The sequence below is a fragment of the Tiliqua scincoides genome, chromosome 10 (genome assembly GCF_035046505.1).
Source record: "Tiliqua scincoides isolate rTilSci1 chromosome 10, rTilSci1.hap2, whole genome shotgun sequence".
Classification (NCBI taxonomy): domain Eukaryota; kingdom Metazoa; phylum Chordata; class Lepidosauria; order Squamata; family Scincidae; genus Tiliqua; species Tiliqua scincoides.
Window position 1 is genome coordinate 19,701,705 of NC_089830.1, and position 27,900 is coordinate 19,729,604.

General features: G+C 47.3%; 1 protein-coding gene across 1 annotated transcript in view; it reads left to right on the forward strand.

Moving 5' to 3' along the window:
* Positions 1–258: 258 nt before the first annotated feature.
* ARHGAP33 (Rho GTPase activating protein 33) overlaps positions 259–27,900 on the forward strand; it is a 56,125-nt gene continuing 28,483 nt past the window's right edge. The window contains exons 1-10 of the mRNA XM_066638598.1: positions 259–333; positions 15,268–15,362; positions 16,264–16,348; positions 16,464–16,547; positions 17,527–17,664; positions 20,543–20,635; positions 20,987–21,109; positions 24,078–24,155; positions 25,257–25,323; positions 26,528–26,587. Of these exons, the coding sequence (XP_066494695.1) occupies positions 328–333; positions 15,268–15,362; positions 16,264–16,348; positions 16,464–16,547; positions 17,527–17,664; positions 20,543–20,635; positions 20,987–21,109; positions 24,078–24,155; positions 25,257–25,323; positions 26,528–26,587 (829 nt within the window). The 5' untranslated portion in view covers positions 259–327. The remainder of the gene's footprint in view (positions 334–15,267; positions 15,363–16,263; positions 16,349–16,463; positions 16,548–17,526; positions 17,665–20,542; positions 20,636–20,986; positions 21,110–24,077; positions 24,156–25,256; positions 25,324–26,527; positions 26,588–27,900) is intronic.

Below are 27,900 nucleotides of genomic sequence, written 5' to 3' on the forward strand. Positions count from 1 at the left end.
CCTGGGCGGCCGCCCCCAGCCCCCTCCTCTGCCGCCCCCTCCTCTTCCTCTGCGCCCGCCCCCGCCAGCCAGCCAGCCAGCCAGCCTCGAGCGAACGGCTGCCCGGCTGGCTCGGCTCCGCTGCCCGCCTGATCGGCTCGCAGGCTGGGGAGGAGGAGGGAGCGGAGGACGGGCCAGCCGCGAAGGGGCCGGGCCGGAGGGGAGCGGCTGGCGGCGGCAGCAGCCCTGCTCCCTCCCCTATTGTCTGCGCCCTGCCCGGGACTGGCTCGGGCTGCGGCCGCCGCTCCTGCAGCTGCCAGCCCCGCGGTGCACCGGGATCGCGGCGCCATGGTGGTGAGTGGAGGCTGGGGAGGGGGCGCTCTCCCCCCGGGCTGGGCTGGCTGGGTGGGTGCTGCCGGGCTGGGGGGTCTTGCTACTGAGCCCCCTCCTCTCTCTCTCCAGCCATGATGCACCTGTTACCATCGAAACCCAGCCCCACAAGCAAGACCCCACCCCAGACTGGGGGGGTGGGGCGTGGGGAGGGGGGGAAAGATGAACGCGACCCCCCCCATCATCGTGCGCTTGCCCCTCCACCCTCTGCATGGGGTGGGGGTCTCTAAAAGCCACCCTTGTCTCCAGGAGCCTGGACATTTCCAAAGGAATCGGGTCCCTCCATTGCCTCCCTTCCTAGTTTCTCGTTTTGCAATGCATGTGTGTGTCTCACACACACACACACACACACACACACACACACACAATGTGTGTACACACATACACACACACAATGTCTATCTATCGTGTATATATATTATTTCCTGGCTTGGGGGGGGGATCAAGACCCAAAGGAGGTATCGGAGAACAAAACCCAAGCAGCCCCTCAAGCACCAGGGATCAAGGATCATATCCTAATACACATCCTAATATCCCTTCGAGAGCCATTAAGAAACAAACCAACTATAAATGGACCAGCCAGCCACCCCCACCGCAACCCTAGATCATTAGGGTCGCCTTCACGCTTCACCCACTGTAATGAGAATGGCTGAGCATCTTCTAGATTGTGAAGGGGGCAGTTGTTCCTTCTGCCCCACCCCCCATAGGAGAGGGTCAGGCCTGCCTGAGCATCTGGATTTGCTGGGATAACCAGGACAGAGGTTGAAATCAGGAAGCAGGGCTGGTGAAAGCGTTGAATCAGGAGATCAGCCAGGATCAGGCTTAGGATAAAACTGGGCTGGGTGGGATCTAGGGATATACTATCATAAATGGCACTGGACTGGATTTATAGAGTGCTGGCCAATGAGGACAGCTTCTCTTGTTGGATTGTTTAGGACCATGGAATGGTTGTTCGGACTGCCCCAGGATGAGAGAGAGGGAAAAACGTGACCCGGTCAAGTTTGGAGCCCAAAGGTTGTTTTTTTTTTTTGTGTAAAACCCAGCCTGTGATGGAACTCTGGTCTTGGTGACGTTTGGTTAGTGCCGCTCTAGTGAAGCTTTCCATCTTGGCCCTCCGAGTCTGGAGAAGGACAATAGTTTCTAAGAGAACTGGAACGGAGAGAGGCTTTAGCTTCACATGAAGCACACTGCGATGTTTGTTTTGTCCTCTTGCGGCCTCTGGCCCAACAGGTTTGGTAGGCTTTGTAACCCATCAAAATACCTGCAAGACCTGTCCGACTAAAAGTGAAAGTAGGATGAGTGTATACACACCACACGCACCGCAGTCCCCTCTCCCAAACAGCCTTCAGATGTTCATTGAAGTCTACCTCCGGTCTTATTCCTGTAATTTGAAGAGTATCTGGTATTTAGTGCTAAGTCCTCAGCTGTCATTGTGACTAGTCCCAGAGTTTGCCAGACAGTTAACCTCCAATGCCCCTTGGCTTTGTTCATCTTTTTGCAAATAATGTTGAATTAAAAAAACAAAATCATTTGGAAAAGGGAAGTTGTGCAACAGCAAATAAAAAAAAAATCTCTTGCGTGTTCACTCTGGGAACAAGTAAAAGCTCGAAAAATGCAAATAATGGAGGATCAACTCACCTGTATAGTGAGTCACTGTTTTGCTAGTCGAGGGAGACAAAGACAACCTGGGATAGGCATGGGGAGGGCAGAAGGACACACTGGCTTGCTCCCCTCGGGGCAGCCATGATGGATATATGTTCAATTTTTTTATTTCTGTGCCGTTGGAATGCACAGCGACTGCTCTGTCTACACAATCTCAAAAATCGGAGGCTGCTGAAAGCGTGCCAGGAGATTGGAACTGCCAGGGGCCAACATGTGGCTGAGCCAATTCAGCAATGAGCTAAACTTTATGTCATCCGTTTTGACGGCCAGATGTCAAAAGTGCCCCATTTTTTCAGATCGGTTGGCATTGGCGACGTGCCTCTTCCGTCCGAGTTTTCGAGGTAGTGCTGGAGAATCTTGACTGCTTTCTCCTTCATGACTCCTGTTTCAAGGCAAAGATGCAGCATGGTCTCCTTCCCTTGTTTTCTTTGGTGTCTTATCTTCCATGCAATGTGTGCATAAAATTTCTGCGTTGCTTTAGAAGTATCTTTTGGGGGATGAGAAATCCAAAATCACCCCTCCTTTGTAAGCCATTGGAAGAGATGGATTTTTTCAGTGATCATGAAATAAAAACACAACACCACTTTCTACATTGTTTTTAAAAGCAAAAAACCCCAAACACTGCAAAAAAACCCCACAACTTTCTTATTCCCCTACAAATTGGTAATGATGGTGGCTGCATCTACTGACACCATACCACCTCTGTCACCTACCCAGTACACTTTTAAAGTGATTATAATTTATTTTTAAAAAATGGAATAAAAACACACATAACATTGCTTTCTGCGCTTCTCATTTTTGGAAAATCTGCTAAAAATAAAACCATTTTCTCCCACTGCTAGCCATTGGAATTACAGCAGCTAATTGATTAGGCACTTAATATTATTTTCTCGTTCTCAGAAGTAGTGCGTCACCTACGAAGGGGCCAAATTCCAGGTTTCTAAGTGGTGTGCTTGAATCTTGAATTGAACATAGGACATTGTCTTGCATTGCGTATGGTCATCTAGCTCAGCATTATCTAGTCACTGACTCCCCAGAGTTTTGGGATCTTTCTCAGCTCTGCCAGAAGATGCTAAGGGATCGATCCTGGAACCGCAAGATGCTCTGTCACAAAGCCGCAGTTCCATCCTCCACCCTTATCCTTGTGATACACTCCTGAGAGCATCAGTCAATATCGTATTCTTTAAAGTGCCATAGACGTTAATGTTGCCATCTTAATAAAACATAATTGAGAAACACTACTCATGCCAACAAAGAATATCGTGGGCACCCGACAGACTTAGCACATTTCTTGTGGCACGTGGTGTTTGGAGGCCAGAGCCTAGCTTAGCAGATGGGCTGAGTCTTCTGCGTATGTTACAGGGAAGGTTCAAAATTGGGTGGACAAGATAAGCCCAGGTGGATTTTGTGAATGCCTGAAAAGGGATACTGTATCACGCTCACTTGTGAACATGGGCATTCTCCAAATTCCAGACAGTCAATGCACATGTGAGGTTCCGCACACGTGCGATACGTTGTACAGTTTAGATCGGATTGTTGATTGCTATGAGCATGTAGTTATTCACAAATTATGCAGTTGCTGTTCTGCGTTTTTGAAAGGCTCAGTTTCCAGGTTGATCTTTAATCATCATCATTGGTGTTGCATAGATCTTTGAGGGTAAAAAGTGCTTCCGATGTATTAACTTGATGTTGTCCTTACAACTCTGTAAGATAGCCTATGTATCATTATCCCCAAACTGCAGATGGGGAAGACTGAGGCTGAGAGAGGGAGAGACTTGCCTAAGCCACACCCATTGAGTTCATGGCAGAAGTGACACTTGAGCTGAGGAAGCCCTGAGTCATAGTCCACTCTCTTACAGTGCAGTCCTAGGCATGCCTACTCAGAAGTAAACCCTGGTGAATTCAATTACCAGGGCCTACAAATCCCCCCCTTTTTTTAGTTGCTAAGGATGTTTGAATTAATTTGGGACTTTTTGGGGGTGCTGAATAAAAAAATGGCACTGGTTTTGCCCTATCGACTTTAGTTGTGAGGGTTTGGCATAGTCATCTTATATGCTGATTCAACCAGCTTCCTTGTGAGGAACTGACACCTTGGCTTCCTCATGAGGAAGCATATAAGGCTGCTATGTCATACCCCCACAACTAGAACCAATCAGGCAAAACCAATGCCATTCTTGGAGTCAGCACCCCAATTAGACCCCAAAATAGGTCTAACTTTTGAGAACAAAATGTGTTTAGGCCTGTGTTATGGGCAGAGGTGTTTGAAAACTGTGTTATTTATTTTACTTTAAAGCAGGAACGGAAACTTGATTCATAAAGACTTGACTCGAGTCATGAAAACACATGTTTTTTGCAACTCGTGTTAGCTCGAGTCATGGATGTCACTGACTCGGACCCGACTCGTGACTCGGGGCCAGTGACTTGAAAAAGAATCATGACTCGATTTGTCTCGAGTCCTGATTCACTTTTATGTGTGCTTGCAACTCTGCTTTGTGCTTGCTTACTTACGTTTTGGGGGGCCGCAGCTGATTCACGCCACAACTTGTTGTTTCTTGTAATGATTTGGACTTGAGTTAAAAATGACTCAGCTGCCCATTATGACTTGTGAGTCTGCTCAAGTCAGGGGGTCTGAGACTCATGACTTGGTGCAGTGACTCTGGCACATCCCTGCTTAGCCCATTGTGTTTGGTAAGTCTTAGGCTGTAAACTTATCTTACTCACCAAAGTAACAAACACCTCTAATTATGAGGTTTACTTCCAAGTACATTTGTACAGCCCTAGCCAGTACTCTAATTCACAAGAAAGCATGGTTTCATCAATATGCATCAGTGTATGCAATATAACACGTGAATAGCCCATTCTAGCACTGTGTGTCCCTTATACCCAGTCACACCATTGGCTCAGCAGGGTTTCAGACTGGAATTTTCTCCACCACTCCTACTGGAAAAAAGAGACTTAAGGAACTACCTAACTGGGTTGGAGCAGTGATCTACTTAGCCTGATACTGTGTCTGAGAGCAGATCTACTCTCCTAGCAGGAAACAGTCCTAAGCCTTTTGCTCTCTGAGTCAAAAGCCTTCTGGGGATTTTGAAACAGCGAAAGATTTTGAAAAAAAAAATTGCTGATGGAGCAAGTTTTGCTATTAAGCGCAGAGCTAAGTCAAGGGTACTTCCTTGAAATCAGGGAGAAAGCTTTTGAAAGGAAGTGGCAACTTGATCTCCTAAAGCTGGCAATAGCTTTTCTTGATCTGTTGTTTCTAAGGTGGGGTGAAGTAGAAGGGTTGATAAAACTTTCTATCTATAGGGATTTATAGCTCACCTTTCAACTCCCCAAGGGAGGCTCCTGATAATAAAACTATATTTTTAACAAGTTTAAAAATAACATTTGCATCCCTTGCAATGTGGCTCTTCTCCTAGGAAAAGTTTGGGGTGGAATGGGATTTGAAGGAGGGCAGATTCCCTGGCAGCACCCTTCCCCTACAGGGTACCAGACCTCCCCTTCCTAGTTCTTAGGCAATACTGAAATCTGAGCAAGAAGTTAAGACTTGCTGCGCTTTGTGGCAAAGAAACACCTTAGGCGGTTTTCACAGGTGCTCCAGAGTGTCATAATCAGATATAGAATTCTGTACTTTAAAAAAAGGAGGAAGATTTTGTAAGCAGGAAAAAACCATCAAATATGTTGTTAGGATCCATCCAGAGAGACAGTATGGTGTAGTGGTTTGAGCTTTGGTCTTCTTTGGTCTTAGATGAGGGCGTTCTGGGTTCCAAGCCCCAGTCAGCCACTAAGCTTTACTGCATGATCTTGAGATGTTCACCGTCTCTCAACCCAGCCTGCCTTTCAGGGCTGTTGTGAGCAGAAAATGCCATGACCCCCATGTACTTCAGATCTGTAGGGCGACAGAGAGGTGGGTAAAACTTTGGGGAAGGGGTTAGAGCAGTGGTTCTCACACAGTTAGCACCAGGACCCACTTTTTAGAGTGAAAATCTGTCAGGACACAACGGAAGTGATGTCATGACCAGAAGTGACCTCATCAAGCAGGACAATTTTTAACAATCCTAGGCTGCAATCCTACCCACACTTACCCAGGAGTAAGTCCCATTTACTATCCTTGTTAAAAGAATATACATAGTAACGTTAATAGTACAGGTCTGTAACATTTCCCCAAATGCAGTCACATACCATGGTAGCATCAAGTCTAATACAGTGGAGCCTCCAAAGTTGACCACCTCTCTATAATGACCACCTCCTTAAGTTGACCTAATTTTCTAGAGCCTTGGGTTTTTCTAGACCTAATTTGCTAGAGCCTTTTTTTCTGTATGTTGACCACCTTCCTATGTTGACCAATTCTTCCAGTCCAGGGGTGCCCAAACCCCGGCCCTGGAGCCACATGCGGCCCTTGAGGCTTCCCAATGCGGCCCTCAGGGAGCCCCCAGTTCCGATGAGCCTCTGGCCCTCCGGAGATTTGTTGGAGCCTGCAGTGGCCCAACGCAAGTGCTCTCAGCATGAGGGCGACTGTTTGACCTCTCGCATGAGCTATGGGACAAGGGCTCCCTCCACTGTTTGCTGTTTCAAGTCTGTGATGCAGCAGAGGCAGCAAAGGAAAGGCCAACCTTGCTTTCTGCAAGGCCTTTTATAGGCATTGAATTATTGCAAGACCTTCATTCATTCATATAAGTCCATCTTTAATATATTCATTTATGTAAACTTATGCAAATTCATTCAAATTTTAAATGTAAATTAATTCTTCCCCCCCAAGCCCCCAACACATTGTCAGAGAGATGATGTGGCCCCCCAACCAAAAACTTTGGACACCCCTGCTCCAGTCCCTTGGGTGGTCAACTTAAAGAGGTTCTACTGTATATAAAAAATAAAATATTGAAATTTCAGAGGACCCACCTGAAATTGGCTCGTGACTCACCTAGTGTGTACCGATCCACAGTTTGAGAAACACTGGGTTAGAGAGTTAACTAAATCCAGCAACACAACCTTCTGAACTCTGAGATGTCCATACCAAACCACCCTGGGCCTTAGCAAGTTCTGCAAATGTTCCAGTCCAGAAATGGTCAGGTTTGGATCAGGTAATGTGGTCTAAAAATGTGTTTAAGCTCCTGCACATGCCTGATCTTGTCTGATCTTGGAAGCTAAGCAGGGTCAGGCCTGGTTAGTACTTGGATGGGAGACTACCTAGGAGTACCAGGTGCTGTAGGCTTATACCATACTCTTTCGAGACTGAAGGTTGCCAACCAACAAGTCATGTGAAGATTTTGACACAGCAAATCAGAAACTGAAGTTTGGCCCTTCAGCTAGCCAGGATCTGTCCCCTGCCTAATTTTCTAGCAAGCTTGAGGAAAATTGGCAGCTATGGATCCTGCTTAACACTTATCTGGTGCCCTAGAGTGTGCTGATCGCTGAGAAAGGACAAAGGGCACAAGCCTAACCAGGTCTACTCAGAAGTAACTCCTATTTTGTTCAATGGGGCTTACTCTCAGGAAAGTGTGCTTAGGATTGCAGCCAAAGTCACCCAGGTTCCTGCTTGAGACAAGCCTTGCACATTCCTGCCTGAACTAATATTGACTTCTCAGTTTGGCCCAGGTTCAGAGATGAGGTGTTATGCACGATTAGTTATAGTTTGGGCAGTGAACATAAGAACAGCCCCACTGGATCAGGCCATAGGCCCATCTAGTCCAGCTTCCTGTATCTCACAGAGGCCCACCAAATGCCCCAGGGAGCACACCAGATAACGAGAGACCTCATCCTGGTGCCCTCCCTTGCATCTGGCATTCTGACATAGCCCATTTCTAAAATCAGGAGGTTGCACATACACATCATGGCTTGTAACCCATAATGGATTTTTCCTCCAGAAACTTGTTCAATCCCCTTTTAAAGGCGTCCAGGCCAGACGCCATCACCACATCCTGCGGCAAGGAGTTCCACAGACCAACCACATGCTGAGTAAAGAAATATTTTCTTTTGTCTGTCCTAACTCTCCCAACACTCAATTTTAGTGGATGTCCCCTGGTTCTGGTGTTATGTGAGAGTGTAAAGACCATCTCTCTATCCACTTTATCCTTCCCATGCATAATTTTGTATGTCTCAATCATGTCCCCCTTCAGGCGCCACTTTTCTAGGCTGAAGAGGCCCAAACGCTGTAGCCTTTCCTCAGTGGCGTCACTAGAGTTTACGGCAGCCTGTGTGGGAGGCCAGTGCACCACCTCCATGATGGACCTCTTCCCATTCAGTGGATGGGGCAACACCCCTGGCGGTGGGCATGGTGATGCACCATTTTCCTGTCCCCTCTGGTTTTTTGGTTATAAGTCTTGATAGAATAGAGATATGTCAACGCGGTTTGTTCCATTGCATTCAGCGTGAAAATACGCATCGAATGATATATAGCATGTGTTTGCTTGCTTCTGTTTAAGGCCTAACGGCCCAATCCTATCCACACTTTCCTGGGAGTAAGCCCCATGGACTTCAATGAGACTTACTTCTGAGTAGACATGCATAGGATTGTAATTCAGTTACCCTTATTTATCCTGCTTATTTTTTGTGTGTGTGGCTTTCCTCTGATGTATTTATGGTTACTGCTTTTATATAATTGCATTTATTATTTTCTTACCTTAATGTTTTAAGCTGCCTTGAGCACCCAATGTTGGGAGGGGGGGAAGGTGTGGCATAAACATTTTAAATAAAACTGCCCACTGTGAATTGGTCCAATTGTCCTTTAAGGCCATCCAGAGGTAGCCATTTCCACATCTTGGGCACCCCACATTGCAATGAGGAGAAGGCACAATAAAAATCTTTCAAAATAAACATCTTGTGGCAATGAGTTCCACAGACTAATTATGCACTGGGTGGAAAAGCACCTTTTCTTGCCCATTCTGAATCTCCCACCAGTTAATTTCAATGAATGACACCTGGTTCTAGTGTTGGAAGGGAGGGAGAAAAGCTACTTCCAATGCCATTTTAAAGGTCTATATAGTGTGTGTGTGTCATCCCCCTTATTCCCCCCCCCCCCAGCTAACCAGCCTCAAGCACTCTCTCCTTTCCTGGAAAAGCTGTTCCAGCCCTCTGATCATTTGAGTTGCCCTGTTCTATACCTTTTCCAGGTCTACCATATTCTTCTTGTGGTATAATGACCAGAATGTACACAGTATTCCATATGAGACCACACCATTGATTTATAGGGGCAATATAATACAAGCAGGATTATACTTGATACTTTTCCTTATGACCCCTTATGACAATGAATCTGCTTTCGTCACCACTGAAATGGGAGGGAAGTAAATTGAGACTAGACGTGAATTTCCTAACTGCAGGAGAAGTGCTGTCCAGCACTGGAACAGCCTTCCTCTGGAAGTAGTGGGCTCTCTCACACTGGAAGTTTTCAAGTCGAGGCTGATCAGCTGCCTGCCAGTGATGCTGTAGCAGTTGCCTACACAGAGCTGGGGGTTGGACTAGATGACCTCCGTGATCCCTCTCAACTCTAACATTCTATGATTATATGAAACGTGCTATTTTTATGTTATAAGCATGAGAAAAAGATGAAATATGCGTCCTCCTCTCGATCCCACCTCTGACCACACGTGCATTTTAAAGGGATCCAAAATCGTTTTTAAGCAGGGGGTTCTATGGACATCAAAATAAAGTGGGAAGAGACATCGGATGGAGAACGAGCAGTGGTGACACTAGGGTTTGTGTCACCTGGTGCAGGAAGCCAGCGTGTCACCTCCATGATGGACCTCCCCATGCAGTGGGCGGGGAAACGCCCTGAGCGGTGGGCGTGGCGATGCCCATTGCTCCGCCTTGCTGGTTTTTTGGCTATAACTTTTGATAGAATAGAGATATTTCAACCCAGTTTGCTTCATTGCATTTTGCATGAAATTAAGCATTGGATGACATATAACATGATGGCATTATTTGAAAATGATTTTAAACATTTTGGCCAGTGGTGGTGTCACACCCCCGTGCGTGTTGCCTGGTGCGAACCACACCTCCCGCACCAAACCTAGCAACATCACTGAGAATGAGTGTGTTTTTGTGCAGAGTGATGAGGTATCTATCTATCTATCTATCTATCTATCTATCTGTCTATCTATCTATCTATCTATCTATCCTAATCTAATCTAATCTAATCTAATCTAATCTAATCTAATCTAATCTAATCTAATCTAGTTTTAGACTGTCCATAGCTTGGGGTGGTGTACATAGTTGCTCTCCTCATTTGATCATCACAACAACCCTGTGAGGTCGGTGAGGCTGAGAGATAGTGACTGGTCCCAGGCCACCCAGGAAGCGTCATGGCTGAGCAGGGATTTGAACCTTGGTCTTCCAGGTCTAAATCCAACTCCCAAACCACTGCACCATCCTGGCTTCCTGCCTATGGTCAACCAGCTGTGTGTCGCCTTTGCCGTTCACTGGATGACGTTTTGTACACACTGCCACAGCTTGGTTTACTTGGCCGGCAATGGCAGGCTGCAAGCCAGAAGAACGAGAACAGGTGGGAATTGTAGATCCTGCAAACCTCAAGAACAGGTTAGGGTATCGATCTGACTCAGGCCTGCCCTTAATTCTGCAGAGCAAGTCAGAGCCATGAGCAGGCAAGTCATGGCCAGATACCTGCACCTACTGGACTGAAAACAGGCTTGGACCTCTGCAATGGTAGTATGTATCATTTTATGGGCTGTTTAAATTCTTAACCAACCAACCCTTCCTCCATTTATGCTCAAGGTAATCTACCACAGAGAAGTGGAGGCACAAAGTAATAACTGTGGCCAATAAAGATTTGTAAGAAATGGTTTATTTTAAGTGGGATGTTTTGTCCAGAACTGTTTGTCCAGCCATTGTTTAAATGAGATCTGGACAAACTGGAGCCAGGCCAAGATGAGCATGATTAGGAGAGAGACAGAGCAGAACCCCAGAGCTGTAAATATTTTGCGCATTTTTTCCCTCTCTTGTGAAAATTCTTAGAAGTTATGTATGGGATGTATATAGTTTATGGAGGAGAAGTCTATTACAGGTTACAAGCCAGGATGGGTATGTGCAACCTCCTGATTTTAGAAGTAGGCTACCTCAGAATGCCAGGTGCAAGGGAGGGCACCAGAATGCAGGTCTCCGGTTGTCTTGTGTGCTCCCTGGAGCATTTGGTGGGGCCGCTGTGAGATACAGGAAGCTGGACTAGATGGGGGGCTCTTCTTATCTTCTTATGTTTCTGTAATGGACCTTCTCCAGTGATATGGCCCTGGTGACTGAAAGTTTGGTATCCAGGATATCTAAAGGACCACGTTCCCCCATGCCCCCAAGGGGGAAGGTGGTCCTTTAGATGTCCTGGACCTGGAGTTATAGAGCAAACCCAGGTGAACTACACCTGGGAAATTATTGAGAGTCAATCAGGGCCAGTCATAAAAGCTGCGGGGTCCAATGCTATCTATCTCTATCTCTATACACCCACCCATCCATACAGCCTTTTACTCGCCACAATCAGTGGCTACAGTGAGGCACTCTCCCATGGTGCCACTGTGGTGTCATCCCCAGAGTTCCAGGGTGAGGATTTCAAGCCAATTGAACCCAGGGGCAGATGGGAGGACAAGCCATCCAGCAGCAATGCTCTGCTTGCTGCGGCTCCTTATGACACCTCTACATGGAAATTTCCATGTTGGAGCATCAGTTAATTTCCTCCAGCAGAGGCCACGTTGGCTTGTCCATTGTATTCCTGGTTATTGTTGAGCAGGCACCTGTTGACTCTGCCGAATTCTGGAATCGAATATTACAGGAGCCACATGGCTGTCACTCACATCAGCTCTGTGTCACCTCCTCTTCTCTGTCCCGCCCCATATCGTGTAGTAAAACAGAACATATGACATGACGTCATCTTGCTTAGCATCTCCCTGGCTCCTACAACTAGCAGCTGGTGAAGCTGAGGAAGAAGACTCAGGGCCACGATGACAGCAGGACACTGTTTTTATTTTACTACATGTTACCCGGGGAGAAGGAGCACTGCAGTTTCTGGCTTGGATTCACGCTGTGAATGCCGTGTCTAGATCCATTTTGGAATGTCTTTTGTTCTGTTAGGATCCTGCTCTTTCTTCCGCGGAGCTTACACTGGTGCTCTCCTTCCTTTTTTATGCTCACAACAACCCTGTGACGTAGAGTGGGCCTGGTATTTGGGGCGCTGATTCCAAAAATGGCACCAATTTCTCTTTCTAGTTTTGGGTATACAACATATCCTCATTAGTGAATGGTTCAAGCAGCTTCCTTGTGAGAAAACCTGCACTGTGCCTTCCTCACGAGAAAGCTGCTTGGACAATTCACTAATGAGACTATGCTGTATATCCAAAACTAGGTCCGATAGGGCAAAACTGATGCCGTTTTTGGAATTAGCACCCCGAATTTGTAAGAAACCGCCATAAATTTTTTAAAAAAGTTTTTCTGGCCCTCAATTTTGCAGGCCTGTGTTACGGAGACAGTGACCCAAAGTTATCTAGGGAGTGCCATGGAGGCAAATGGACAGTTGAACTTGGTCCTGTGTGGTCGTGTAGCCCTAGACCCTAATGACTAGACCCATAGGTGGTATCGGGGTTTGCCAGATGGGACACTGGCTCTGGGATTACGGCTGTCAGATGGCTCACCCAGGTGGGTCAGTTCCTGAATTCTTTGAACCAGTTGCAGTTGTCAGTGGCATACCTGAGGGGGGCAAGGGGGACAAATGCTTGGGCGCTGCCACACCGCCATCCATTCCCCTCACAGCGCCCCCCTGTGGCACTCAGTCAGCCACCTATATATCAGTGTGCTGGTCTGAGAGCCACCCCTGAGGCCCTCTCTCCAGAGACATTCTGAGGGCCAAAAATACTGGTTTTTGGCAGACTTTACAGGCGGTCTTTCTGGCCCTCAGAATGCCTCTAGGGGAAGGCAGGGGGCATGGGGGTTGGAACCTCCAGGTGGGAGTGGCACCTCTGGAGGTATGGACCTGGGCACCACAGTAGCTAGGAACACTACTGGAAGTGGTAGGTCTCAATGTGTCATTGGGGATCCCAGCTGGCGCTAGCCCTGAGTAGGCTACACTGCCTAGTTATGACAGCGAAAGTGGCAAGCCTTGTGGCTCAGCCACCATAGTCCTGATGCACATTATGTCTGCATGCGCTCCCAGTGAGCAGTGAACACCCAATAGACTAATAGCAGACGTATAGCTTCTGTAAAATTCAGAGGGCCACTGAGCCTTTGATATACTCAAAAGGTTTATTCTGGCTCCAGCCCTAGCTGCTGACCTGTGAGATTTCAAAGGCCACCTTGTTTGGGGCTGTGTGCTCCTGTTATGGATGAATTTTCCATAACTGTTGGTGTGTGTGTGGGTGTGTATGTTGGTATCTGCCAAGATTGGCTTCCCTTGTGGGTTCTTTCTTTCATTCGTTCGTTCTTTTTAAAGGAACCTAAGCAGTATCGAGTAGTGTGTATTTGGAGAAATCACTCCAGAGGATTTAGAGACAGATAATTTCATGGCAGCTTAATGAGGCTTTCTTGATGTGTGCTCGCTGAAATTGACTCCCATATATTTGAAGAACCGTCGCTGTTCAATTTCATGTCCGTTTAGATCTCAGGTCCTGCTCCCCAAATACCATCACCTTTGTTTTGATGTAGCTTACAGAGAGCTGCTCTCTCTTGCAATGGTCCTCACATTCTACCAAGAGCCTTCCAAGTCCCACCTGGCTTACAGAGAACAGTAGCACATCACCTGCATTTAATAATTCCCAGTTCTTTTGGCCACCAATGGATGAGAGGTGGCAACTGAAGGTGGCAGCTTTTGGGCCACATATCTGTGGTCTGTCTGTGAGTGGATGCTCATATCCGGATTGTCTGTTTGTGCTTGGCTAAATAGCTGCTAACTGGGCAAGAAGGCACTTTTTCGTTTAGTGCTAATCTTTTATATTTATCAGGGGGAGAGTCCCTTTTCACCCCAGCACACTGTCTTTTCTAGCAGCTGTTTGATGGTGGTGGTATGCATTTTTTAGATTCTGAGCCCTTTTGGGACAGGGAGCCCTTTAGTTATTTCATTTTGTATGCAAATCATTTTGTGAATGTTGGTATATACATATTCTTAATAGCCCTGCTGGATCAGGTCAAAGGCCCATCTAGTCCAGCTTCCTATAACTCACAGTGACACAGCAGACACTTCAGGGAGCACACAACAAGAGACCGGCATCCTGGTGCCCTTGCACCAGGCATTCTGAGGTAGCCTACTTCTAAAACCAGGATACTGCACATACCTATCATGGCTCGTAACCTATGATGGACTTTTCCTCCAGAAATCTGTCCAATCCCCTTTTAAAGGCATCTAGGTCAGATGCCATCCTGTGTCAAGGAATTCCTCAGATTAATTAGATGCTGGTAGAGAAATATTTTCTCTTGTCTGTTCTAACTATCCTGACACTAAATTTTAGTGGTACCAGTTATGCAGATAGTGGACTACAGGTAATAATAGTGGCACTATTGTCAAGGAGTAACACTACTACCTCTTAGTAAACTGATTATGAGGATCCAGCTTTGGAAAAAAAACTGCAAGTTGTGTAGAGGATAAATTGAGGAGGTGGGCTAGGTAGGACATCAGCCAAAGAGAAAAAAATGTTGGACAGGCTTTTAAGGGAGATTTGATGTGGAACATCCCGCTTCAGGGGTGGGGACTAGATAGGAAATTCACCCACTGTTTGCAACTTGGAGGCATGTGTGTGACTATTGCTCAATGATTGAGCATGTCATTTGCATGCAGAAGTTCCCAAGCTCAATTGCTGATGTTTCCAAATGGGTTGGGAATTACCCTTGTTTGAAACTCTTGACGAGCCACTGTGGTCATTGTGGAAAGGACTGAGCTAGAGAGGCCAATGTTGGGAAGCAAGGGTTATCTGTGAGTACCATGAAAGATGTATGGGGCAGGGTGACTGGATGTAAGGTGGGATTGTCTCAGGACAGCCTTGAGTTTAGGGAGTGATATGTAGGCGACCTTTATACATCACTCTCTTGCGGTGGTAGTGGCCCCATTCTTAGGATTGCCAACCCTCTAGGATTGGCCTGGAGTCTCCGGGAAGCAGCTGCATTGATCGCCAGAATACTGCTGAAAGTCATCCTGGAGATCTGAACAGGCTTAATGACCTTGCATCATGGTGGGAAGAAGAATTCTCCAGGAACTACTTTAGTCTGAGTTGCCAACCCTAAATTTTTACCCACAACTCCCTTGTGTTGCCCGTACAGGCCCGGAGCACGGACAGCATTGATACAACCGGAGAGGGACAAGTGCGCCTGTTGGGGAATGCAACCAGTAACATCAAAGGGAAGCCGACCAAAAGGTAAAATCAGGATGGAGGGAGGGAGTGGATATAGTCCCAATCATGTTATCATGCTAGATTCTATTGCCCAGGACTAGGATGTAGTGTAGGGGAGAGTTCCCAACCTCTGAACCATCTCCCTGTAGCTCTGTCTAATGTGGAGCCCTTAGCGGGTGACCACGTTTATCTCCACTACCACAAACAGCTTTGCTCAAACACACTGCTCTTAAAGGCGCCAGATCAGGCCAGCTGTTCTTTTTTGGTCAGTTGGCACCCCTAAGCTAGTGGCAGAGGGACTGCAGGTTTGTTTGGCGCCTAGCACTTTCATGGTAAGGTGGGCATGCATTTTAGCATGAGAGGGAGGGACGTAGCTGTGGGTTGAACCTAGAATTGGTGCTGGGTAGGGCGATCCTTAAGGTGGCACCGCTGGGTATGGTTGTGGGGGGGGGGGGAAGCTGCCTTTCAGGGCTCAATGCAGTAGCTCTCAGTGAAAGGCTGGGATGGGGGTGTGTAGGGGTGTAAGAGGCCTTCTTGGCAAGAGTGTTAGAATGGAGTGTACTAACTTGGAGAAGGAGAAGAGTTTCTTAGTGCCGGAGACCTTGCAGCTCACTTCGCTACAGAGGCTTAGCTAGGGCAGAGCCTGAGTGGCACCTGCTACACCAAGAGAGGGTGCATGACTGCCCCCCAGGCTCTGCCCTAGTTATGGAGGACACTGGTGGCTTTGCTCAATCCATTCCTTTCTTCTCCTGCTGGGGCAGTGCATTCTGCCTCTGCTTCACTATGTGGGGTGGGAGAGTTTGGGGCAAGAGGGAACTGTCTTTCCAAATTTTGCCTGAATGCCTCAGAACCATTTATAGCTTTGAGCCTCTCTTGTTGCGCATGGCAATGTGCCCTACTCTCCCCTCTCCCTCCCTCCTTGCAGACTTTCCATCACACGAGGCCACTTCCCCAAACTGACCGAATGCGCCCATTTCCACTACGAAGCGGTGGACTTTGGACATATCCAGGTGTGTTGGCTTCCCTGCCTTTCCATGGGGCCCGGAGATGGAGGAGCTCTTGCCTAGGATGCCAGAGGCCATGTGGCGAGCTGGGGCGTGCTTTTCATGTTCTCTTTTCCCACAGCTGCAGTTCACACCTGAGCAGAACGAGAACCTCGGCAGCTTGGAGGAGGGAGAGCTCCTGTTTGCTGTACAAGTCACCTGCCAGGTATGGAGGAGAAAAACAAGCAATGAGTTGGCCAGCAGGTGTGGCTTCCAGATGTTCATTGACCACAGCTTTGGTGGTTGTCGTACACTTCGTACATTCCCAGGGTTTTGGGGTGCTCAGAGTTCTTGGTTCTCGAACCCTAGAGCCCTCAAGGACCCCTGTTCAGTAGTACTGCCACCACCCTGTATGTGCCAGTGTCTCAGTCCAGGGACACTGAGACCCTCTAGGCTTAATTCTATCCCTTGCAGGCACTGAGCACTTTCTTTAATTAAAGCCTCAGTCCTCAAGTTACTAGTCCTCAATGAGTAATTGGTAGCTTGCTGAACGGCTAGGCAGGATTCTGAACTTTTGTCCCCAACAGACAATGAAACAACTTAGTAAAAGGATTTTTTACTTTATTAAATACATAGGGTTACATAAAGTTACAAAAGGCAGCAAATGCTAGAGGCATAAAACTTCTAAGAAACATATCAGCATTAAAATAACTAAGCTAACTGGCTATCTCTAACTCTCACCTGATCAGCTTTCTTTTGTAGATCTTCAGCTCCCAGTTACCTATGAGGCCACATGGTCCTGGCGGGGCAGGCTCTCCCTGCAGGATGTTGCACCCACAACTTTTCCACCAAAAAGACAAAGACTATGACTCCCCCACACCCCTTGGGCTTTGTTCTTATACTTTTCATGCTAACAGGATGGGGTGACTCTGTACTCATTTAAACTGCCCAATCAGAACTCTTGGGGACAGAATCTTCTCGAAGCCTTTCTGTCTGCGTAGGTGCTACATTATCACCTTCCACTGAGTTGTAAATTCCTTGCAGCTAGGAACTACAAGTCACTTCTCTGTTACTGGTTTAGCTTGGTTCAGGCTTTACATGCTACTAGGCCTAAACTGTACATATTCATGACAGGTGGCCTGATCAGGACGTTCTGCCTGGTTACCGTGTCTATTTGTGCCTCAACTTTGTTTTCCTTCCTGCAGGGGAAGAGCTGGCAGGTGCAGCGCAGCTATGAGGAATTCCGCACCCTGGACGCCCACCTCCACTGTTGCATCTTCGACCGGCGCTTCTCTCAGCTTCCCGAGCTGCTGCCCGTCAGCCACGTGCGGGCTCACCCTGAGGTGACTGTTGGAGAGCTGCGTTGGGCCTAGACGGGGAGGCAGCTCTGCAGGGAGGGGACAGGCTGTAGCCACCCCTGCTTTGAATTCACGGACCCCCAGATTGAATCCCTGTCATCTGCAGTTAGGCCTGGGGAAGACCTTGCTTTGAAACCCTAGAGAGAAACTGCCAGTCAGTGCAGACCATACTGATTAGGATCACTGGCAAAGATGGCCCCACTGGCAGCTGGGGACATGACTCTTGATATTAGCCCTGGAAGTGGCTGACCCGGAAGTAATTGTGGTGACGTGATGGTGTCACTGCCAATTGCTTTTGGGTTATGGCATGCTCAGAGTGGTTGCATGCGGATCTGAGCGGCTGATGGCTTTTCTAGCAAAAAAAAAAAAAAAGGTTGGCCGCTCAGAGCAGCATGCAACAACTGAATGCCTGTGAGGGGGGCTGCAGGAGAAGGTACTACTGTGGTGAGGAGGCCTCCTCACTGCCACAGTACCCTCTCTTGCATCCCCCAGCGTGATCCCTCACAGGCACCCAGCTGGCTTCACCCACCCCCAAGAGCAGAGGAGTCTTTTGACACCCCTCAAGGCATGGTACCCAGGGCCCTGTACCCCCCAGCCCCCCGCCCAGCTATGCCACTGATTAGGATTGACCAATGTCTGACTCGGCTGGAAGCAAATTCACAAACCTGCATTGAAAGAGGAATAGAGCCTTCCCTGTGTTAGTCCGTCCCTTCCTGCCACCAGTCCATATTTGGTTGTTTTGCAAGCAACAAGATCAAGTTTAAGTGCGTGTGCGACAGGTTATTATGGCTGTCAGGTGAGGCAACGTCCTTTGTTTCAAAACTTTAAGAACATAAGAACAGCCCCGCTGGATCAGGCCATAGGCCCATCTAGTCCAGCTTCCTGTATCTCACAGCGGCCCACCAAATGCCCCAGGGAGCACACCAGATAACAAGAAGACCTGCAAGGCCTCCTGGGAATTGTAGTTAAGAACATAAGAACAGCCCCACTGGATCAGGCCATAGGCCCATCTAGTCCAGCTTCCTGTATCTCACAGCGGCCCACCAAATTCCCCAGGGAGCGCACTAGATAACAAGAGACCTGCAAGGCTTCCTGGGAATTGTAGTTAAGAACATAAGAACAGCCCCACTGGATCAGGCCATAGGCCCATCTAGTCCAGCTTCCTGTATCTCACAGCGGCCCACCAAATTCCCCAGGGAGCGCACTAGATAACAAGAGACCTGCAAGGCTTCCTGGGAATTGTAGTTAAGAACATAAGAACAGCCCCACTGGATCAGGCCATAGGCCCATCTAGTCCAGCTTCCTGTATCTCACAGCGGCCCACCAAATTCCCCAGGGAGCGCACTAGATAACAAGAGACCTGCAAGGCTTCCTGGGAATTGTAGTTAAGAACATAAGAACAGCCCCACTGGATCAGGCCATAGGCCCATCTAGTCCAGCTTCCTGTATCTCACAGCGGCACACCAAATGCTCCAGGGAGCGCACCAGATAACAAGAGACCTGCATCCTGGTGCCCTCCCTTTCCTTGAGCCCTTTGTTAAAGATGGGCCACTGATCAGAACTGGTGTGTAAGGCCATGTCCGGTGTCAAACCCCAACCATCAGGTGAACTCGAAGCCTGCTGGAATGAAAGGATGCTACACCCTTTTACGGATTTCCTACAAGGGCTTGAGCTTCCTTATTTCTTCAGCAGTGGCTTTCTGGAGTGGGGGCAAGAGGGCATGGCGCAGGTTCTATTCCTGATATGAAGCAATAGCAACAAAGCCATAACATTCCTGATGGAAAGGAAGCAGAGCTGTTGAACTGTCAGTAAGTGTAAAGTCATGCACATTGGGGCAAAAAATCAAAACTTTAGATATAGGCTGATGGGTTCTGAGCTGTCTGTGACAGATCAGGAGAGAGATCTTGGGGTGGTGGTGGACAGGTCGATGAAAGTGTCAATCCAATGTGCGGCGGCAGTGAAGAAGGCCAATTCTATGCTTGGGATCATTAGGAAGGGTATTGAGAACAAAACGGCTAGTATTATAATGCCGTTGTACAAATCTATGGTAAGGCCACACCTGGAGTATTGTGTCCAGTTCTGGTCGCCACATCTCAAAAAAGACATAGCGGAAATGGAAAAGGTACAAAAGAGAGCGACTAAGATGATTACTGGGCTGGGGCACTTTCCTTATGAGGAAAGGCTACAGCGTTTGGGCCTCTTCAGCCTAGAAAAGAGACGCCTGAGGGGGGACATGATTGAGACATACAAAATTATGCAGGGGATGGACAGAGTGAATAGGGAGATGCTCTTTACACTTTCACATAATACCAGAACCAGGGGACATCCACTAAAATTGAGTGTTGGGTGGGTTAGGACAGACAAAAGAAAATATTTCTTTACTCAGCGTGTGGTTGGTCTGTGGAACTCCTTGCCACAGGATGTGGTGCTGGCGTCTAGCCTAGACACCTTTAAAAGGGGATTGGACAAGTTTCTGGAGGAAAAATCCATTATGGGGTACAAGCCATGATGTGTATGCGCAACCTCCTGATTTTAGGAATGGGTTAAGTCAGAATGCCAGATGTAGGGGAGAGCACCAGGATGAGGTCTCTTGTTATCTGGTGTGCTCCCTGGGGCATTTGGTGGGCCGCTGTGAGATACAGGAAGCTGGACTAGATGGGCCTATGGCCTGATCCAGTGGGGCTGTTCTTATGTTCTTATGTCTGGTGATTTGGAATGGGTTTGAAGAGCAGGTGATCCAATTTGGCTGTGTTTAAGAATCCCGGTTTGGAGCCAAAGTACTCTCGTGTAGTTGCTGATTTCTGCTGGCTCCCTTGGATCCAGGAGAGGGCCAAACGTGCTCTTTGCCCCCCCTTCTCCCCAGCTTCTTGTGCCCCAGCTTTCCCAGTACCTGGAGAAGCTCTCGGCCATTGTCGACAGCAACATCAACTGTGGACCTGCTCTCACCTGGATGGAGGTAAGCAACATTGCCGTGGAATGCAACGGAGCCTGTCTAGCATTATGGCATCAAGCTTGGGAGCTCCAGGGAGGGGGGGATGCACCTTCGGCATGTGGAAAGTCCCAGCTTAAATCCCCGTCATCTCCAAGTTGGGCAGAGCAAATCCCTGGCTGTGAAACCCTTTTGTCAGTCAGTTTGGGCAATGCTGAGTTCAGTGAGGCCATGGTTGGAGTCCACGTCTTATGTTTCTTGCTTGCTTAGGCAACCGTCACTGCTTCCCATCCATGCCCAGATGACCCCCCCCCCCAGAACATTCTAGGGCTCTTCCTCTTTTGTCTGCACTTCCTCTCCTTCCCCATTTCATTTCAGATTGATAATCATGGCAACCGTCTGCTGGTGAATGAGGAAGCCTCTATAAATGTTCCGGCAATTGCGGCCGCTCATGTTGTCAAACGGTACACAGCCCAAGCACCCGATGAGCTCTCCTTTGAGGTGAGCCCCCCCGTGATGCATGCTTTTCCGATCTTTGCATGCACGTGACATGTCCCATAAGTGATATTTCCATCCCTTTTCCCAGCTGAATCGTTGCTTGGGTAGACAAAGAGTTACTTCTCTCTTAACTTTGTGCATTCAGGGGGCTCTTTTCTCCATCGACTTGACTACCGAAGGCCCCTATATGTCTGCCACAAAATTCCATTGCTTATTGCAAAGGATTCTGGGGCAGATGCTTGGGCATTATGTTGGTTCAGTGCTGGCTAGGTTTGCTGGACCTTATCATGACCTTAGGTGCTCTGGTGACTGAGAGCATTTTCATAACGTACGTTGTTATGGTATATATGCTGGGTTCGGGAGGAAATTCACTGAGGGCCCAATCCTATCCAACTTCCCAGGGCTGATGTAACCTCAGTGTAGCCCCATGGTGAGGGAACAAACATTCCCTTGTCTTGAGGAGGCCTCCATGACTGCCCCTCCACATCAGGATGCAGTGTATACCCCGTTGGCATGGCTACATCATTGGCACTGAAAAATTGGAAAGAATTGGGCCCTAAGTACTGGATGCGGACGGGCAGGGCAGGCTCCTGGTGGGAGAGAGCCTGAATAGGTGGGGTGCTGGAAAGGGGGCGGGACTGAGTGGTTGGAGGGAGGACCCAAGTCTGCATTCTGCATTGACTTCCAAGCTGGAATGTTTGAATTCCGAACTATGCAAAATAACAGCACGAGCGCACTGGGTAAGGGGATCTTTGTCTGATTGCGGCTAAAATTTGAAATCTAAATTACTGATGTCACTTCTGGCCGTGACATCACTTCCAGGTCAATGGCATCTTTCAGTGGGTCCTGACAGATTGCTTCTAAAAAGTGGATCCTGGTGCTAAATGGTTTGACAACCACCGTCTTCATCTACATGCACATTTTTACAGGATACGTGCAACACACTGAATATATGCCTATAAAGATGTGGCTGTACATTGTTGTTGGCAACCTTCAGTCTCGAAAGACTATGGTATCGCACTCTGAAAGGTGGTTCTGGAACAGCGTCTAGCGTGGCTGAAAAGGCCGATTCGGGAATGACAACCCCTTCCACACCGGGAGCAAGTGTAGTGTGTCCCTGGTCTGTCTCCCTGGCTGTGGGCCTTCCTTCTTTGTCTCTTAGCCTCAGACTGTTGGCCAAGTGTCTCTTCAGGCTGGGAAAGGCCATGCTGCACAGCCTGCCTCCAAGCGGGCTGCTCAGAGGCCAGGGTTTCCCACTTGTTGAGGTCCACTCCTAAGGCCTTCAGATCCCTTTTGCAGATGTCCTTATATCGCAGCTGTGGTCTACCTGTAGGGCGCTTTCCTTGCACGAGTTCTCCATAGAGGAGATCCTTTGGAATCCGGTCATCATCCATTCTCACGACATGACCGAGCCAACGCAGGCGTCTCTGTTTCAGCAGTGCATACATGCTAGGGATTCCAGCTCGTTCCAGGACTGTGTTGTTTGGAACTTTGTCCTGCCAGGTGATGCCGAGAATGCGTCGGAGGCAGCGCATGTGGAAAGCGTTCAGTTACGTTATACTTGGAGTGTCTTGAGATACATCTTGTTCAGGCCGGCCCATCCATGAAGCCAACTGAAGCTGTTGCCTCAGGCAGCAGCTCGCTGCCTTCTCCGTCTTCCTACTTGCCTCAATTTGTCCTTCAGCTCCATGGATTGGAAACGGAAAGAGGGGAAGGAAGAGAGGAAGAGAAAATGTGGAGGGAAGGGAGTGCGAAGCCAGAATGCTGGAGAGGGGCAGAAGCAGAGGCTGGCAGCATTTAGCATTCAAGCATTGGGAAGGCTGGCCCTGATCTTATATGTGTGATTTTTCAAAACTGCAAGTCTAATTTGGCTTTAGTTGAAGCAGTGACCCAAGTTAAAAGCAAGCTAATTAGTCAATATAATTGCTGTGGTTTCTGTTACATAGGGTGATTTATGCTGACCTACCTTACGGGGCTGTTAGGAAAGTTAATGTGATAATGGTACCATACCTCAGTGGCCAAACAGCTGATTTACATGTAGAAGATCCCAGGTACAGTCTTCAGGATCTCGGAGGAAGGCCCCACTGCCTCAAAACTCTGAAGGTCTGCTACCAGTGTAAATGGACCTATGATCTCACTCCATAGAAGGCGGTTTCATATGTATGATCCTGTATGTGATGCGCTTTGAGAAAGCACTGTTTAAATATTCAGTATATTAATTTGCAGCACTGACTTTATAGCAGGGGTGTCCAAACTTTTTGGCAGGAGGGCCACATCATCTCTCTGACACTGTGTCAGGGGCCGGGGAAAAAAAGAATTAATTTACATTTCAAATTTGTATAAATTTACATAAATGAATATATTATGAATATAGGGGAGCTATATTAAATATAATATATTTAATATTCATTCATATTAAAGGAATATATTATAGCCGCCCTGGGTCCCTTTCAGGGAGAAGGGCGGGATACAAATAAAGTTTATTATTATTATTATTATTATTATTATTATTATTATTATTATTATTATTATTATTATTATTATTAGAGATGGAACTTATATGAATGAATGAAGGTCTTGCAATAGCTCAAGACCTATAAAAGGCCCTGCACAAAGCAAGGTCAGCCTTTCCTTTGCTGCATCACAGATGTGAAACAGGAAGCAGTGGAGGAAGCCCTCGTCCCACAGCTCACACAAGAGGTTGAACAGTTGGCCGTCACACTGAGAGCAGTTGCATCAGGCCAGCACGGGCTCCAGCAAGTCTCCGGAGGGCCACAGGCTCATTGGAGACTGGGGCCTCTCTGAGGGCCGGATTGGGAGCCTTCGAGGGCCACAAGTGGCCCCAGGGCTGGGATTTGGGCACCCCTGCTTTATAGGAAGGTGACATCTCTGAATTCAGCTGCGGGCAGACCAGGGCACAGCATGTCTTTGTGCGCTGACATTTGTCGTTTTTTTCATCTGCCTGGTATAGGTTGGAGACATCATCTCTGTGATAGATATGCCGCCCAAGGAGGACAGGAGCTGGTGGCGTGGGAAGCATGGATTCCAGGTTGGATTTAGGGGACTAGGTTGCTGAACCCTTTCCAGCTCATTATTTTCTCCCTGCAACTCATCTTTCTCCTGCTTTCTTCCTGGTTGGGCTTGTAGTCCTGTGCTTCTTTCCAAACATAGACCCGGTACTTGGTAGAAGTGGTGTGTGTGGAAGAGCTACAAGGGGAGGAAAATAACTTGTGGGGGGGGGGGGTTAAGCCTTCCTCCCCCACTACTTCTCTGCTGCAAAGCATCCACACTGAGGATAGGAATTTCCTTGTGCCCCAGAAGGAGGCATTTCCTGTATCACATTCAACCTAGAGATACATTTTTTATAGTGAATCCCCCCCCTCCTTAAATCCAGTCTGCTTTCCTCTTTTTCTGTGCACGATTGCACTGGACTTTTGATATCCAATTTTGTGTAACCTGTCATTCTGACCTGTAGTGCTGTCGGATTAGCAAAAGGGTTCAAATGTTGTGCCGGAAGGAGCATCTCGGCAGTCATCCTTTTCTCCTGGCACCGCAACCTCAAGGAGACAGAGGCTGAGTGCATGGCAGTGCTCTTGGCACGGACATGTCACACATGCGATGGTGGAATTCACTTACCTCTGCTGTTGGCAGATAGTGAGTTGCACTTAGAAAACACACAGATGCTTGGTTGAAACAAACAAGGGCTGGTGACAGCTGGCGCATTTTCAGAGGGTTGTAGGAGGCTCGCAAGAGATTGTGCTGCTCTCGATTCATGCACACTTTTGTGCCTCTGATCAACTAGAGTTTTGTGTCATTATCAGGCACTGGACGACCCGTCCAGTCAAAAGCAACAGTGGGCCAAAGTCATCTGTGGCCCCTGTAGGTTAGGATGCCTCTCAAATGGCTCTTATCAGTTGTCTCTTCACAACCAGAGTCTTCTTCCAACCTCCCCCCCAAAAAAGAGATTATAAAACAAAGTTATTAACACTCTGGGCTGACAGGGAAGTCTTGGAAATTGCCAAATAAGACCATTTCCATCAGTTGGTGTGATAAGTGAATGACCAATGTAGATACGATGTAGAAAGCTGAGTGATCTTGTTTTCTTATCTGTCTCTGTTGTAACTTCTGTCTACCTGCCTTTTATTTCTAGGTGGGTTTCTTTCCCAGTGAGTGTGTGGAACTGTTCTCGGAGCGTCCCAGCCCAGGACTCAAACCTGGTAACACTCTCCTCCTTCTATTACTCTGTACAGTTGCTGGTTTTCTGAACGCTGTGCTTCAGGAAGCTGGAAGGGTTGTGGCATCCATAAGCTAGCCAAAACCAGCTTTTTGGTCTACCTGGTAGTCCTAGATGTGTTGTTGGAATGGATCCTTTCACAGATGTGTCTGTGCGCATGGTGGGAAATAATAACTAGGAAAAAATGGGGCAAGACCCTTGGATTTCAAAGTGTGTGGGCACATGTCAGTCCTAGAAACAACCAAGTCCTCCTAGGTTGCTTCTAGTGTTGTATTTGTTCTGTAAGTAACTCCTGTGGCTGAAAAGGTATTACCACGTCTTATCTGAGTATGATCCAGATACATGACCTCCAAAATTCTTGGCGCATAAGAATGCTGCTGGGTCACGCCAAGGACCCATCTAGTCCAATTTCCTGTAGCTCACAGTGGCCCAACAAAAACCTCTGAGAGCATTCAAGACCACATGATGGAAGCCACTGTTGCCACTCCCTTGTGCCTGACATTCAGAGATAGGCTACCTCAAAAACCCAGAATATGCTTAACAGTCATCATGACTTGTAACCTGTGGTGGGCTTTTCCTCCATCAATCTGTGCAATCCCCTTTTTAAAGGCATCTAGACCGGCTGTCCTGTGACAAGGAGTTCCATATATGAATGATGCATGAGTAAAGGTATAAAGTTTGCCTGTTTGCAGGTTACAACAAAGCTGCCCCGATCCCACTCTCCTCCTGCCCAGGTTCCTCCCTTCATCCCACACGCCCCCCAGAGGTCTCACTGCTGCCTGGCAGTTGAACTTACGGCGGTGGCATGTCCTATTCCTGCCAGAGCTGGGCCTAGCACCTGACTGGTGCGGGTCCAGAGGCAGCACTATTTACTTGCCAGGTACCATAAACGTGCTTTATGGCACATTTACAGCACCCAGCGCTGTAGGTGCTGGGTCCTTCCCAAAGGCCGTCTAGTGGTGAGTGAGCTTCAGGCATGCCTATGACTGAAAAAGCGCCAACCAACCATATGTGCTCCCATTGGCTTTAGAAAAGAACCCTGTTTGGAAGAGTCTGTTTGGAGTCCTGTTTGGAACTGTGGATGGTGATGTCTGTCGATAGCTTGGAGAGAAGTGAGCAGAAGTTGATGGGAGTTTTGTTTATTTCTCTCTCCTGACCATCTCACAGTCTGTGTGTTTTCCCTTTAGATGCAGAAGGGATGAGCTGTGGCATCCCCAGGACCCCTGGCTTCCTCTCCCCAACCTCAGGTGAGACATGGCCTAATTAACAAGGAGAGCTGATATGGGCTGTGGCACTTGGAGAGCCAACTGTTCTGTGCTCCAATTCATTAACTCTGAGAATCTGACTTCCGTCTTGGGCTGGCTCACATGGTAGCCTCCTCATGAGGGAAGACTCATGTTTGGCTCCATGTCTGTTCTGGGTACATCTTTTTTTTAATTTAGTTTGTCAAACATGACACATTTACATTGAAAAAAGAACAATAAACAACTATAATAAAAATACATAAACAAATACATAAACAAAAAAAAAGATAAGAAAGGGGAAAAAAGAAAAAAAAAACTATGTATACTCTAATGGTGTAGCAAGAGCGAAGCCAAAAAATTCTAACTACTTATATTTTATATATATAAAGTCAAAACATTAACAAATGTTACTCTATAGTATTACCTAATCCTTTAAAACTAAACTTCAGATCCATAATACATTAAATTATTATTTTCTCTCTGTTTCAAAAAGTCAGTAATTGGTTTCCAATTTTTCAAGAAGTTTTTTGTTGAGTTCTCTTTCAGTAAAGTTGTGAGTTTGTCCATCTCAGCAAAGTTCATAAGTTTTGTCCACCATTCTTCTATCGAGGGTATGTTTATAGTCTTCCAATATTGAGCATAGAGTGTTCTGGCAGCGCTTATCATGTACAAAAATAAAACTTCACTTTTTCTTTCCACATCTGTCATACCTAATAAAAATACCTCTGGCTTCAACTGTACATTTGTTTTTAAGATCAACTGTATCTGTACATGAATTTGTAACCAATATTTTTTTACTTTCGAACATGTCCACCACATGTGGTAAAAGGTTCCCTCTTGTTTCTTACATTTCCAACAACTAATAATAATAATAACAACAACAACAACAGGTATTTATATACCGCCTTTCTTGGTCTTTATTCAAGACTTTATTCAAGGCAGTTTACATAGGCAGGCTTTTATTTAAATCCCTTATTAAATAGGGATTTTTACAATTTGAAAGAAGGTTCTTTCTTTCAAGAGCCACTACATTCAAGGTGTTTCATTCCGATCTGGCTTCACATTCTGGCCTCCATCCTCCCACGCTCGGAGCAGATGGAAATAGCTCGGCTTCAGCTTGTCAGCTGCTCCAAGTTCGCACGGTGCCGGTGGCCTCGAACTGGCGACCTTGTGGATGTTATCTTCAGGCAGACGGAGGCTCTACCCTCTAGACCAGACCTCCTGCCCTATTGGACATACTTTCATACATTTTGGCTAGTTTACTTGGTGTCACGTACCATCGATAAATCATCTTATATATGTTTTCCTTAATGAAC